Source organism: Gracilinanus agilis, chromosome 5, assembly GCF_016433145.1.
Source record: "Gracilinanus agilis isolate LMUSP501 chromosome 5, AgileGrace, whole genome shotgun sequence".
NCBI classification, from domain to species: domain Eukaryota; kingdom Metazoa; phylum Chordata; class Mammalia; order Didelphimorphia; family Didelphidae; genus Gracilinanus; species Gracilinanus agilis.
Genome location: NC_058134.1, coordinates 102258270 through 102275059, shown reverse-complemented (window position 1 = coordinate 102275059; position 16790 = coordinate 102258270). Strand labels below are relative to the sequence as shown.

At 34.4% G+C, this 16790-nt stretch overlaps 1 protein-coding gene across 1 annotated transcript in view; it reads left to right on the top strand.

The window, feature by feature from the left end:
• Positions 1-249: 249 nt before the first annotated feature.
• The window catches only part of CNTNAP2 (contactin associated protein 2), a 1887185-nt gene continuing 1870644 nt past the window's right edge, over positions 250-16790 (top strand). The window contains exons 1-2 of the mRNA XM_044678981.1: positions 250-298; positions 541-651. Of these exons, the coding sequence (XP_044534916.1) occupies positions 250-298; positions 541-651 (160 nt within the window). The remainder of the gene's footprint in view (positions 299-540; positions 652-16790) is intronic.

The window sequence follows — 16790 nt, the reverse complement described above, 5'->3', positions numbered from 1 at the left end:
GCATCTTTGCTTCACTTCTGATCTTATGGGGAAGGCTTCAACCTTATCCCCATTACAAATAATATTTGCTGGTGGTTTTAAGTTGATGCTTCATATTACTTTAATAAAAACTATTTATATCTTTGCTCTCCTGTATTATTAACACTAAATTTTCATGTATTTATTGATATAATCATATAATTTAATTAAATTTTGTTAATACAATTAATGTTTTTCTCATATTAAACCATCCTGCATTCTTGTGGTATAATGGCTATAATTTTTGAAACTATATCAATAAAACTTACAAATATTTTGGGTCAATGTGATCCAATGATCTACAAAATAATGTTTTTTATGATAACTTTTTTCTTACTTCTCAGAAATATTTTTAATTAATTTTCAGATTCTCAAGAATTATTTTCTTGATTCAGTTTATAAGAATTTAACCAATAGATCATTAGCATCTTATTGTATGGTCACATAACATTTCTATTGCTATTATTACATTAACTTTAAAAACACAGGTTAATACTCATTATTTATGTAATTTTTTTTCAGAAAAATGTGACGAGCAACTTGTCTCTGCATTGCCCCATGTAGTCTTCAGCAGTTCATCTTCCATGTCCAGCAGCTATTCTCCAGGCTATGCCAAACTCAATAAAAGAGGGGGTAAGTGTTTGTCTGGCCTCTACAGTTATCTGTATTTTCTAGGCTGAACAAGATGGTTTGAGTTAGACTCTGCAACTACATGTCTAAATGCAAAATATCATAGATCGTGAAGGTAGAGAAGCTCTTTTATTGAAGGATTATAGTCAGAGCTAGACAAGATTTTGGAAATCATCAAGCTTTATTCCGTTATTTTTCAGAAGAACCTGATGCCCAGCATGACTATATGGGATGGAGGGAATGAGCATATATAGGGAAACTTCAGTATGCCAGAAACTGTGCTAGGTGACTTACAAATATTAGTTCATTTGTTCCTCCAAGTAACTCTTTGAGGAAGTTTCTATTATTATCCCCATTTTAAAGTTGAGGAAACTAAGCAAAAAAGAATTTAAGTGACATTTTCTGGGACATACAACAAGAAAGTATATAAAGTAGAAGTGAAAACTACATCTTCACATTTAGATCAATGTTCTATCTATCACTGTACTTTCTCTTCTATTGGGAAGAAAAGTTGAATTTTTGTAGACATAACCGAACCTCACGGCAAGCATGGATAAATATGCATTTGTGGGTGATAAGAATATATTTCTTGATTCACAAAACTCAAGTTTCTCAGGATAAATAATATTGGGTTTTTTGGTTTCACTAATGAAAACTGGAATCTGTCTTGAGAAGTGCCACTTTTATTTTTTCTTAACCCTGTCCTTCTGCTGTTTCTGACTGCCCTGTTAGTAATTAAAATTGTGTCAATCAATACTCTAGGGACAATCATCATAATCATTGTCACTCTCCTTCTCCTCATCAGCTGCAGCAATAATAATTATTAGCATTTATATAGTAATTCAAAGCTTTCTGAACACTTTACATTTATTATCTCACTTGATCTTTACTGTTATTACCTCCATTTTTACAGATGACAAAACTGAGTTTGAGAGATTGCATCACTTGCCCCAAATCACATAAATAGTGAGAAAAATAGGCAGCAACCAAATAACTCCCAAGATAGAACCTACCATCCCTAATAGACACTGAAGCTACTCTACAACAAGGAATGAGGTGGCACAAGAAGACTCACATTCAAATCAGGCCTCAGACACTAGGTTGTATGAGTCTGGAAAAGTTATTTAGTCTTTGTTTTCCTCAGTTTCCTCATAAAAATGGGTATATGATGGCACCTAAATTTCAAGGTTTTGTGAAGATCAAATGCTTAGCATAGTGCCTGACATATAGTAGGTACTTCATGAGTTTTCCCAATACCTTGCCAGTCTGTATGTCTCTTGCCATGACAAGGTCACAGGATTACTCCAGAATGTATTAATCCTTCTGTCTCTTTCTTTACTAAGTGATACTTGGTGTCACATAGCCTTTCTCCTTTCCTTTCTATTCTCCCTCTTTCTCTCCTTTAATTTACGGCAAGGTATCAGTTAACCACGGACAGAGGCACAGTTACATACATTGAGAGCATAGGAGACTCTACCCTTCTCCTTTCTGTTAGAAGCTTTTCATTGTTTACAGCGGTGTGATTCCCAGCAGATGCCAGCAGCTCTACCTCTCCATAGGAGCTCTGCAACAGTCTGTAGTCTATAAACCTTTACTCAGTTACTTATGGCTTATTGATGGTTGCCAGCTGTCAAGCAATATCCAGGCTGTTTGATGAGAATGTGGGCCAACAAATGAATTCAATTCCCACATTAGGCAGCATTTACACTTTTTTTTGCCTAGAAATCTTACCACCCTGTGGCAGAATAGTAGGGCCAGAACTGAGCAGAATTGTGGAATCAACAGTTCATCTGTCACCAGGATCCATTCTCTCTTTCTTCATAATCCTTTCTTTGCTGTTTACCTGTCTTGCTCTATCTCCAGTACATACTGCCTTTATCCTAGCCCTTCCCTCCAAATAAGATGAAAGCAAAACTAAAAAGTCACTTGCACCCTAGTGTGAAGTGAAACATTTGAAAGGAGAAGGATCTAAAGGGAAAATCTGTTATTCAGGCTTTATAGAAGGAGGATTGAATAACTACATTTAGTGTATAGCCCTCTTATATATGCTATTCATGAGCTCAATCTCAAAAAAGGGATAAGAATAATTTTAAGTATATACTGAACTGGTATCTATCTATTTATCTAGTAGCTATCTAGCTATCTAGCTATCTAGCTATCTATCAGCTTTTCCTCTTCCCTTTAAGTATGGTTTACTTTTTTGAGCACTGGTTAATATTTTGGTAGTTTTTGTCAACAAAGAGAGGGAGCTAGGGAGAGAGAATGAATCATGAAATATAGCCTATTTTTCATGCATGAGAAAGTTCTGTGGGAAAAAAGAAAGTAGTTTAATAAAATACCATTAAATTGGTATGTTGGTCTACAATTTGTATTGGGAATCAAGTTAACATTATTTTCCCCCAGATATTACTAGATCTTTTTTTACTTTAAAAAATGTGGACCTGAAATTGGAAAATGTTTTTACCAGAGAGAAATATTAATTCTAAAAGGTATGGAGGAGGGAAGGAGACTTTGCCTTTTTCAAGAATGCAGCTGTTACCATTGGGGGGAAATACCACCTCAACTTCACTTAAACAATTGGTATCATCCATAGAAAATAGTTCAAAATAAAATAAAAAGTTTCTAATTTCTAGAAACTGTGACCTTTGATTTTCAATAAAATAAAATAGTATTGATGTGGACTGTACCAAACTAATTGAAGATCAGTGGCAAAATATAATGAGTAGGAAATCTAAGAGGTAAATGGCTTTCATACCCAGGGATTCAAAGACAATTTCTGTCCATTGGTAATATGGTGAACTCTCATAGAAAAGAAGAGTTACTGGCAAAACCAAAGACTTTTAATCTCATATCTAAAAGTGATTATTTATATCTGGAGAGGCTGAGAATTTTTTTCCTGTGAAAACTAAAAATAAATGCATATTCACTTAAACATACTAGAGAAAAGGTCTTCTAGATTTCTTTCACTGAGTTCTTGCTTTTAACCAATAGTTGGAACTACTAACCCTGAGTCTGTTCATATTTCATAGGAATCTGGGAGTCCCATACTTACCATGCTAATTAAGTCACTGACTAGGAATTTGAAGAATGTTATTCTACATATTCTATATATAATGTTATTCAAGAATGTTCTCTATAGTCTCCAAAAAATGGAGAACTATCTACCTCCAAGCTCTCTGTTTCTGTTGGAATCTATGACCTCAATTTCATAAGGGATTATAGTCATTGTGGGTTTACCCAATCAGAATCCATTTTCAAGCTCCTGTTCTGTTGGCAAAATTTTGCCTCTATCCTAAACTTGTAATAATTTCTTGAGTTTCAGTCACAGCACCTGTCATGATATGCTTGATTTCCTATGGGAATAGACTAAGTTGCTTTTAAATATGTATTATCATTTAACTTTTTGTATATTAAAATAACAATGCTTATTTATATAATATGTGGCAGTAAGACTACAGCTTCTCTAGAGGCAGATAGTACCTTATGTCTCCATAATTTGGGAAATACTATAAATTCTTCAGTACTAGGACACTAGATGGTTTAATTAGTTCCCCATGCTAGAGCAAATGCTCATACATGATGCAGCAGAGTTGCCTCTTGATTCTCAACTCACATTTCCAATAAGGTCATTATTAAGATAGGAAATCAGGATCTGGGGCTATGGACTTGGGATCTATTGTATACTAGAAATCCTTGACAGTGATTTCCCATTCATTCTCTTTTTGGAACTTTTGAATATCTGCCATATCTAGATTATCCTCAAAAATTAGGGATATAGACTAGAATAGACCAAACCCAGAGGGATATATTTTCGACCCAGTTCACTATCTAACTTCATCTCTGACCTTAAGACCTTTGACCTCATTTCTAATAGACATTAGACCTTCCTTATCCTTATAAGTCCAATGGCTTTCTTTGTCCTAATTCTGCTAGGGGACATTTCTATTTACTTCCTCTTGCCCTTCCTTCTTCACTCTTCCCACTAGGCAGACAATATCCAAAATAGTATGGGGAACTGAAGGAGCAGAGATAGGGAACAGAAAGTTTTATGGGAAACAGTTTAATATATAGAAAGAGTAGAAGATTGGGAATCCAAAGACTTGAGATTTGCCCCTTCTCTAGCACTAACTAGAAAGATAGCTTTGGGGAAATCACTTCAATTTTCTGGGCTTGAATATCCTCATCAGTGAACTGAAGGGATTGGGGTATATGATTTATATTACCCCTAACCTCAGGCTTCCCCATTCTATAAATGTATGATTTGATAACTGTATGTTAATAACTTGTATTAGTATTTGATATAAGAAAGTGGTAAGGAAGAATATCCTGAGTTGAAAAAAGATGAAAATGAAAAATATATTATTTTAATTTTTTTAAATAAATTATCTTTGTTGATCAAGCCTGATGGTCAAATGGCATGTAGTTTACTGCCGGATTTCTTCTTTGGAGTATTTTTTAAATTATTTGCTCAAACTTGGCTTTTTGAATATTAATATTATGAGTTTTAGCACATTTTTATCTTTTGATCCTGACTTATAAAACAGTAATCCTTAGTATTATAACAATAGATGACATTTACATTGCATGTTATGATTTGCAAAGTACTTTGCATACTTTATCTCTTTCAATCCCATTATAAATTCTGTGAAATGTGTAATAAATATATTATTACCCCCATTTTACAGATGAGAGAACCTACACTCTGAAAAGTTATGTAAATGTAGTAAAGAGTATACAGCTAGTAAATGAAAGAACTAGGAATGGAACCCACATTATCTCTATAGTATAGTACTAGGTACTGAAAAGAAAAAGAAAAAATGAAAAATATTCCTGACACTGGGAGCTTATATTCCATTGATGGGTTAACATTTATGAACAGATAAAGAAATACAACTAAAGACAATAGATTAAGAAATATAAGAAGGAAGGGTGACAGTGAAAGGTCAGGGGCAAAGTTTTCCATAGAAGGAAACACATCAACAAAGTTCTGAATTAAGATAATGATCACAAGAGGACAATTTATGGAAGGAATTCTTTAAGGGATTAAGCAGGACATATAATTCTGACTTCAGGAAAGAGAAAGTTGATCTTTTGGGTTTAAAGGATAGTGTAGAGTGAAATAATGTGGAATAAGTCACTAAAGTTAAGTTGGCAACCCATTCAGATTATAAATTGTTTTTAATGTCAAATTGAGGGGTTTGAATTTTCCTAGAGGCATTAGGAAATGAATAAAATTTCTTGAATGGGGAATGGTAGGATCAAACCTGAGCTTTAGGAACACTGTTTTGACTACTATGAAGATAGTGAATCAGAGAGAGAGAGAAAATGGGAGGCAAAGGAATAAATTAGAAATCCACTACAATAGTCACTGAGAACTGATAATGAGAATGGTCATACTGTAAAAGGAGAAAAGGAGCTAGTTGCTAGAAATGTTTTGAAAGTTCACTAGATATAGGGGATAGAGAGGGCGAGGAGAAATTTAAGAATGGCACTGAGGCTGTGGCTTGGTCTCTGGAAAGATACTTTTTCCCATTGGGGGAAATAATCAGCTGTAAGTTAAAGATTCTTATCACTCCTTGACACTTACCTATAATATACTGTACTTTGAGATTGACCAATAAATTATTTCACTTCCATGTCATTCAGATTATCCTATGAGGTTTAAGATGGGTTTTATATTTTATTTCCCCCAATTGCATGTAAAAACTATTTCCAATATTTTTAATTGTCTCAAATTTTCTCCATCCTTTCTACACCATCACTGAAATAGTAAGCAGTCTGATCTAGATTTTACATGTGCAATCAGATCATCCTTTTGGTCATGCCTTTTCCAATGAATAATTTGAGCGCTTATGAGTCTTCCTTAGATCTTGATTTTGTATTGCATTGAATTCTGTATAACTAATTTCAAAAATGTCAGCTATTAAATATGGCTTTAGAGATTTGTACAGGATAATATACACCAAATTTTATCAAGCCATATCAAACATGAAGGTGGACTATAAAGTGTGGAGGTGGGCTAATATTTAGCTTAAATGTTGGTGATAAAATATAATCATGATTGGTTTCTGGGTAATTCCTCAGGGATAGTTACTTTGAAGCCTAAGAAATTAAATTTCTTTCTCAGAATCCACATAGTAAGAAGCCAGGATTTGAATCCAGGCCATCTGATTTCAGAACCAACTATATCCTACACCATGACTTCCACATTCTTAATATTAGGATTATGAAGAGTGTTAGCTAGAGATAATAAAATAAGTAAATTTTCTTTAACAGTTCTGCTATTTATATAATTAATTTAAGGGAGAAGGTTTTAGATTCTCACTAGGTATGGAAATTTCCTTTGAGCATTGTTGCTTGGAAACTTCTTTTATTTTTAATGAATTTGATCATTTAGTTTATTTGCAATTTGGATCATAATGTGATGGGTTAATAATTTCTTTTTCCTTCTCCAAAAGAAAATGCAGGTTAATTGATTATTAAATGATACTCTATTTATACCTTAACAGTAATAGCTGGATGATGAAGGATATAATTATTAGGATAATTCTGGAATTTAAAACTTTAATATTTGACATTTTGAACTGTTTAGGAAATTTGGAAAATCATAAAATGAACATTAGCATGATCAAAATAGCTAGCATATGTATAGTATTTTAAGGTTTGCAAAGCACTTTATGAATCTTAACTCATCTGATCTTAAGAATTCTGAGTTGTAGATACTACAATTAATTCATTTTTTCACATAAGGAAATTGAAGCTATCAAAGGTTAAGTGACATGCCCAGGATCACACAGCTAGTTATATTTAAATGGTATATGAACTGGCATGTTCATGTTTTGTTTTTTATTTATGATGGAAAGATTCATGGTTAAATGTCTACTTATAGAGTTATACAAGTTTACTGTGACAACATCACTGCTATTAGCAAAGCATTCCTAGTAAATACTTTTTATATACAACTAGATCTTTTCTCATCAGAGTCCATGAAGACAGTGTGATCCATCATAACATAAGAACAGAATTATATAATTTCAGAGCTGTAAAATATCTCTGAAATCAAACCATCAAGTCCATATTAGCATTATCTTCTGTCTGTATCATCATTGACAGTGACAATCCAGATCTTGATCAGAATATATAAAACTAGAAGGTCCACATGTGAAATCACTTGGTCCACCCTGATTATTTTATACATGAAGAAAATGAACAAAGTGATATCAACCATCATGCCAATAGTAAATGGTAGGTTTTGGTTTTAACTGATCTTCTGACTCCAAATCTAGAGCTCATTTCATGGATATGTTTCCTTGGAACAGATAGGTTTAACTAAATTATGTGTGTACTTGTGACTGATTAAAAAACTCTTCCATTATCTAGAATATTTGAAAACACTTCATGAAGCAAATATAAAGCTAAACTTTACTTGTAATTGCATACTAAAAAATGGAGCACAATGTTATTAATAGTAATGTAATTAATATTTTTATTATATGAGGACAATAAAAAAGTCTATTTTTTTCTGACAGAGAATGTATGTAAATTAATTTTACCCCACCATGGAATAATCTTAAAATAGAATTTGTCACTCATTTGTAATATCCTCAAATGTTAGTATTATATTGCCTGGCAAGCATTTAATTTATTAACCTTTTCAGCTCAAGTAACCATTAAATTGTTATGATGACATTTCTTAAATCAAATGAGAGCCTTGCGGAGCCTTTTCCCCTTATAACTAGCAAAGTTTCCCATAGATAGTCTCCGTGGCAACATCATTTTTGGTGGTAGGCAAGGAAATATGATATAGACATGAGCTGCTGAAGTAACATTAGTAAAAGTCAAGACATAGTGAGTGTACAGTTTTTAAAAAGAGACAAGATGTATGGTTGGGTTCTTCAGAAATTTTCATGGAATTAAGAACTGAGTGGTCAAGCAATTGTATTAATGTACAGTTGAAACATTTGAGAACATTTCAAAAATTTGGAGTATATAACGAAATTAATTCTATGATTCTCCCCATTCCCCTTTTTATTCATATTTTGGTGATTATTTTGATGATTATTTGAAGACAAATCCAACAAGATGATTTTTTAAGCCTTAAGACAATCTCTGAAGCAATAAATCTAGTGACCAAGCTTATTTGGTTGAACTTTTGGAGGCATACAATACCAGAGAAAAAGCTTAGTAGAACCAAATGTTTCATTATGAAAACATAACAAAGCACAGCAGCCAAGTCATAATATCATAGCTGTCTTCCAGATCCTAAATGTAATTCAGGAGAGTTAGAAGGGAATAAACCCAAGTTCATATTAAATAAAAGGACACCTTTAAATCAATTTGAACTTTTTTTTAATCAACAGAGTATAAGACTTTGTTCAATTCTTACCCACTTGGGAAAATAAAAGGCACAGGTATAGAATATTAAAGACACATGACTTATAATAACAATATTATTAAATTTACATGTTATATTTTCAAAAATACATTTATATCCCATAGAATGGAAGGTTTGAAATAAGAATACTAGGATTTGATTCTTGTCTCTACTAATTTCTAGTGTTACTTTGATGAAATCTCTTTAACTCTTTCTCACTTTCTTTATCAATGAGAACATTCAACTAGATCATCTGTAAACATTAATAATCCAAATATCCTATTATTCTATGTTATTGTATCCTTACAATATCCACAGGAGATAGCTAGTGCAAATGTGATATTCTACTTTTTGAAAATATATTGGATGGGGCACCATATTTCAAATTACTTAGGATTTTGTCAAACACACTTTGGAGTTATACTCTATTTTTTGCTCTTAGTCTATGCTATTGTATTCATTAATTTTCCAGGTCTAATCTATTCTACCTCCAAAAAGGCTCAATCTCCATTTCCTCCTCTCTGCCCGAACAGTTATTCCACTAGTAGGTGATCTCAGAACCTCTTAGAGATTTATAATTGATTCCTATTTGTTCCTCTACTTCTGTCTCACCCCTCAGTTCTAGCCACATATTTGCCAAGATAATCATTCTAAATAACAAATCTCATCATGTTTCTCCATAAAAAGTGTATAGTAGTTCTCTAATGCCTCTAGCATGAAAGACTAACTTCCCAGCTTGGCTGAAAAAGGTCTTTATAATGGTTCCATCTTATGTTGCTGGATGTACTTTACATCATTCACCTTTGTATACTCTATTCCAGCTAAAGTAGAGTGCTAGATATTCCCCTTTCTTGATAATGTATGTCTTTCATCTGTCTTTGCACCAATTATCCTAGTTTAGAATGTAATCCCTCCTTGTTTTGATAGTATCATTTAAAGACTCAGGTGTCATCTCTGACAGGAAGATTTTTCTGATCTCTGTTGTTATACTCTCTCCTGAAGTTACCTTAAACATCCTTACTTGTCCTCCCTTTTGTCACACAGACCCCAAGATAATGTTAAGTCCCTAGAAGGATTATTGTTTTGCTTTTAAAAAACAAACAACTTACCTTTCATCTTAGTATCAATATTGTATATTGGTTCCAAAGCAGAAGAGTGGTATGGGCTAGGCTATGGAGATTAAGTGGCTTGCCCACTATCACATAGCTAGGAAGTGTCTGAGGCTAGAATTGAACCTAGGATGTCCCATCTCTAGGCCTACCTCTTAATCCACTAAACCACATAGCTGCTCTCCCACCCTGTTGTTTGGCTCTTGAGAATTTTTTTTCATTATTTATGTAGCTCTAGCATCCAAGGCACAGTAGGTACTTAAAAATGCTTGCTGAATAGAATTAAACTACTCAGGAAAACTGACGACTAGGTAAGTTAAGAAATTTGTGATCAAAATATTAGGACTAAAGTCCAATCTTCTGACATGACAGTTACCATTGCTTTAACTACTTGTTTCACCATCATTGACTGAAAGAAATGGAAAAAATGTGAATGAGGGCATGTTTTAAGATTCATTGAATCTAAGGATTTTCTTAGAAAATTACACTTACAATATCACCATCAACATTTAATATCTCATGTATTACTGTTTTAAAACTCTCTCCAAGGTTACAAGAGATCTCTTTACTGCTAAGTGTGATGCCTTTTTTTGAGTTCTCATCTTTCTTGACCTCTCCATCCTTTGACATTATTGACCACGCTCTCCTGCTAGGCACATTCTCCGCCTGCCTCAAAGTATACTTTGTGCAATCATCATTGTTATGATGGTAATTTGAGGAAAGGTGTTTGGGATAAGGGAATTAAAAGGAGGATGTTGGAGACTTGGTAAGTGGATAAACTAGGCTACAGGTAGGCTGGGATTAAAGGAGATTCAGGGTATAATAGGACTGAAGTCAGGAGATTAACACAGAAGGGAAACAGAGATCTTTTGGGAGAAGAGAAGTTAACCTAAAATAGACTAACACTGAAGGCTTACAGACTGGGACTTAGACTCAAACACAAGCTGAGGGAAATAGACTAAACTGAAATTAACAAACAGGCTTTAGTTAATTTCACAGGAAGGGACCTATTTTGAAGTAACACCTTCCTTTCAAGATGGATGCCTCAGCTTCCCTCTAAGCCCAGAGTATGTTGTATCTTTCCCTCTTCTCCCCTCTTGATAACTAACAGACAAATTACACTAAATAGGACTATTTAAACACAAAGGGTTTATTTGTTTGAAGGATGTTGGTTAGGAAGGTGGATCAAAGGAAAGCCCTATTAGTTATCTCAGGAACCTCAGGTGGGGGAAGGGAAGTAAAGATGGAATCTGAGTAAGGACCTGCCTTAAACTCAATTTACAAAATGCTATGTAAAGGGAATAAATGATGATTTGATTAAATTATAGATAATGCTGCCAGTTAGATAACTCTTCACAGATTTAACTCCTCTCTAATTTCTCTCCTTATAAACTCCACAGCCACTAAGGTAAGGGAGGGAAGGCAGGGTGGTATTAGGAAAGGAAGATATAAAGGGTCTATCTAAAATAATAATTTCTTAAGTAAATATATTGATGCTAGGCTAAATTTCAATTATTGAAGCTAAATCATCCAAGAGCTCGCTCCTTGACTTCCTCCCTCCACGGAAGATCCAGTCAACTGCCTCTCTCCTCAAGATTCTAAAAGCCCAACTGCTTTTGGAACTCAGCCAAAGCTAGAAAAAACTATATCCCCCAATTCTGTATACTACATCATATATTCCCCACTTCTTTAAAAGTGGTTGTCCTCTAAAATTTTTCCATTCTCTTTGAAAGCTGCACAATGTTCCTAAGGATACCATGAGCCTCCTTTCCATTAGCCCCAATTTGCTCAAGCCCTATTATAACTTATACTAGTCTAATTGTGGAAATAATCACTCCAAACAACAGATATAGTCAGTTCTAGAGGTGGCAAAATGTCTGCAGTCCCTGTGAATTGAAGATTCTGTTAAAAATTTGGAAGATACATATTTCTTTATATATCACTGCTGTGTTTTGTCTTTGGGAAAGCAGTGTATAACCTGCAACAATATAAACAAGCAGGGAGGTTTTCCAAGGGCTTAATGGCCCAGTGGAAAAAGCTTTTTCTTGTCATTAAGCAGGTGGAATAAATAGATATATTGATTCTTCAGAGCAATCCTCTGAGAAAAATTTATCCCAGAAAACATCCAAAAAATGTAGTCCCCCAAAGGAAGAAAGGGCATAAAACTTCTTTAAGCCAACCATCTCATCTCAGCTCTAGAAAGATGCACTGAAAGCACTCAGAACTTATGAAAACTGAAGATGGCTGCAGAGTAGAAGCAGTAGAAGGGTGCTTAATCTTTCCTAACCCAACTACACATGATACCTCAAAAGGACAAAAAAAACCCAACAAATCCAAATGAAAGAAAGGACAATCACAATAGGGCTCAGCATTGAAGGTACATGGGATTTGGGCATTTCCACACTATAAAGGGGTGAAATAGCTCTCAATAAAATGCAAGATGAACAACACCTCCCCACACACACACACACACACACACCACCTACAGTGCCAAAGCCAGCTCACAAGAGTTAGAACAATCTTGGGGCATTCATTAAGGTCTTGACAGCTACCTGGGACCACCAAGGCCTGGCTCCTGAAAGCAGCAATACTTAAGACCCCAAGAGGCTAAAGAATGCAGACTTTGAATGCAGATCTTGAGTGTGGACCCTGGGCATGGACTTTGGGTGTGGACCTCAGGCAGGAACCTAGTGGAGGGGTGCCTTACTGTGGAAGTACCATGCTGAGACTCTTAAAGGAGCCTCAGGCAGAGAAGCAAGCAAGGGAACTACCAGGAGGCTTGACCCTGAGAATAGCTAGACTTGAAACCCTCAGGAGGCTAAAGAGTGCAGACCTTGGGAATAAGGATAAAGCTGAGAACAGCAGCACCACACTGTGACTCAGGTAAAACCTGCTCCACAGCTCAATAGACAGAGAACCTGCTTGCCTCAACCAGACTTCTGACTGAGAAAAAAATGGCATAATAATAATGGCAAGCAATGCCCAAGAACTACCCAAGAGAAAGAACAAGAAGAAAGCTTTAACACTCGAAAACTTTTACACAGAAAATATCCAAACAACAGAGCAGACAGTAGAGGAGGACAAACAAGTGATCATATTGAAACTTTCTTAAAAAAATTAAAATTGGTCGAAAGCTCAAATCTGAGATCATGAGAAAGATGGAAGAGATTTGGCAAGAAAAGTGGGAAATTGCTTAAAAGGAAATTGTCAGTTTAAAAGACAGAAACTCCCAATTGGAGAAAGATGCCCCCAAATCAAAATAATTGATTAGCAAATTGAAGACAAAAATTAAACAGCTGGAAAACAGGCTAAACCAAACCAAAAAGGAAAATCAAAATATTATAGCAGAAAACCAGTCTCTAAAGACCAGAATTAGGCAAGTAGAAGCCAATGATCTCTCAAGACAGCAAGAACTAAGTCAAAAGACTGACAAAATAGAAGGAAACATGAAATATCTCACTGAGAGGATGAAAGATCAAGAAAGCATTTCTAGAAGAGACAATTTAAGAATCATTGGTCTTCTGGAAAAAGCAGATATTAATAGAAATTTGGACACCATATTACAAGAATTTATCCATGAAAATTGCCCTGATGTTCTTCAACAAGAGGGCAAAATAGATATTGAAAGGATCTATAGATCACCCTCTACACTAAACTCTCAAAAGATAACCACCAGGAATATAATTGCCATATTCAAGAGCTTCCAAGTTAAAGAAAAATATTATAAGAAGCTGGAAAGAGATAATTCAGATATCAAGGAGCACCAATCAGGATCACACACACAATGCCAGGACCTGTCAGTTTCCACACTAAAAGACCTCGAGGCTTGGAATATGATATTCAGGAAGGCAAGAGAATTGGGTCTTCAACCAAGGATCACATACTCATCAAAACTGACTATATACTTCCAGGGAAACTATGGGCATTCCACAAGATAGAAGATTTCCAAGTATTTGCATAGAAAAGACTAGGACTAAAAGGAAAGTTTGACATCTAACCACATAAACCAAGAGAAACATGAAAAGGTAAATAAGAAAGAGAGGGGAAAGCAAGAAAACTCTTATTTTTAAATTTGCTCCTTCAAAGGTTTCAATAAGATCAAATTATTTGTACTCCTATATGGAGAAATGTTATGCATAATTTTCAAAAACTGTATTCACTATTATACTAATTAGAAGAATTATTCATAGGGAGAGGTTGGAGTACTAAATGGTCTAAGATGATATGGGAAAAAAGAGGGGGGTGGTAATAGTAGATGGCACCAAGAGAAACTTGAATTAATAAGAAAAATAGGATATTCTATATCACACAAAGAGGGCATGGGAAGGGGAGAGAATGAATACTATTAAGGAGAGCATAAATGGGTAATATTTAAACCCTCTCAGTGGAATTAACCCTGAGAGGGAAGAATAATAGCTATATACATTGGGATATAGAATTCTATCTAACCCTACAGAGAAAGTCAGAAGGGATAAACCAAGGGGAGCAGAGAGGGTGGAGATGTCATAAAAGGGAGGGGAGTAGAGTGGAGAGGGAATTCATTGGCCTTAAAAAATAAAAAGAGGAGAACAAAAAGGGAGGGGGTGAAAAGGGAAATAAACTAAGGGAGGGGATAAGAGGGACTGATTTAAAACAAACCACTGGTTTAAAAGGGAATAGTGTAAGAAGTCAAGGAAGAACTAGGAGAGGATATCAAAATGTTGGGGAATACACAGCTGATAATTTTAACTCTCAATGTGAATGGGATGAACTTGCCCAAAAAACAGAAGGGAATAGCAGAGTAGATTAGAAATAAAAATCCTACCCTATGTTGTCTACAAGAATCACACATGAAGCAGGTGGAGAGACATAGGTTTAAGGTCAAAGGCTGGAGCAAAAATCTACTGAGCTTCAACTGAGAAAAAGAAGGGAGGAGTAGCCATTTGATATCTGACAAAGCCACAGTAAAAATAGATGTGATTAAAAGAGATAGGGAAGGTAACTACATCTTGATAAAAGGCAATATAGACAACGAGGAAATAACAGTACTCACATGTATGCATCAAATGGTATAGCATCCAAATTTCTAAAGGAGAAATTGGCAGAGCTAAAGGAGGAAATAGACAGCAAAAGTATTCTAGTGGGAGACTTGAACCTCCCAATATCAGATCTAGATAAATCAAACCAAAAAATGAATTAGAAAGAGGCAAGAGAGGTGAGTAAAATGCTAGAAAAATTAGTTAATAGATATTGGAGGAAAATAAATAGGGACAAAAGAAATATACCTTCTTTTCATCTGCACAGGATACATTCACAAAGGTAGATCATGTACTAGGGCATAGAAACATGGCAATCAAATGCAAAAGAGCAGACATAATAAATGTAACTTTTTCAGATCATAATGCAATAAAAGTAATAATTACTAAGGGCACATGTATAGGAGAATCAAAAATTAATTAGAAATTAAATAATATGATTCTCCAAAATCAGTGAGTTAAAGAACAAATCTTGGAAACAATTAATAATTTCATTGAAGAGAATGACAATAATGAGACTTCCTACCAAAATCTCTGGGATGCAGTTAAAGCAGTACTCAGTGGAAAATTAATATCCTTGAGTGTATATATTAACAAATTAGGGAGGGTAAAGATCAATGAACTGGGCATGCAAATCATATAACTAGAAAGGGAACAAATTAAAAATCCCCAGTTAAAAACCAAATTAGAGATTATAAAAATTAAAGAAGAAATTAATAAAATTGAAAATAAAAGAACTATTGAATTAATAAATAAGACTAGAATCTGGTACTTTGAAAAAACAAATAAAATTGACAAAGTACTGGTCAATCTAATTTAAAAAGGGAAAGGAGAAAACCAAATCATTAATATCAAAGATGAAAAGGGAGACCTCACCTCTAATGAAGAGGAAATCAAGGCAATCATTAAAAACTATTTTGCCCAATTATATGGCAAAAATATAGCTTTTTAGATGATATGGATGAATATCTACAAAAATATAAATTGCCTAAATTAACAGTAGAAGAAATAGAATACTTAAATAATCCCATATCAGAAAAAGAAATTGAACAAACCATCAAAGAACTCCCTAAGAAAAAGTACCAGATGGATTCACAAGTGAATTCTATGAAACCTTCAAAGAATAACTAATCCCAATACTATACAAACTATTTGACATAATAAGCAAAGAAAGAGTTCTACCAAACTCCTTTTATGACACAAATATGGTACTGATCCCAAAGCCAGATAGACCAAAAACAGAGAAAGAAAACTACAGACCAATCTCCTTAATGAAAATAGATGCAAAAATCTTAAATAGAATACTAACAAAAAGTCTCCAGCAAGTGATCACAAGGGTGATTCATTATGATCAGGTGGTTCAATGCAAGGATGGTTCAATATTAGGAAAACCATTCACATAATTGACTGTATTAACAATCAAACCTATAAAAATCATATGATTATCTCAATAGATGCTGAAAAAGCCTTTGGCAAAATAAAACACCCATTTCTACTGAAAACACTAGAAAATATAGGAATAGAAGGGCCTTTTCTAAAAATAATAAGCAGTATATATCAGTAATTCCCAAAGTGGGTGCTACCACCCCATGGTGGGCATTGCATCCATCCAGGTGGGCTGTGATGGCCACAGGTGTATTTATA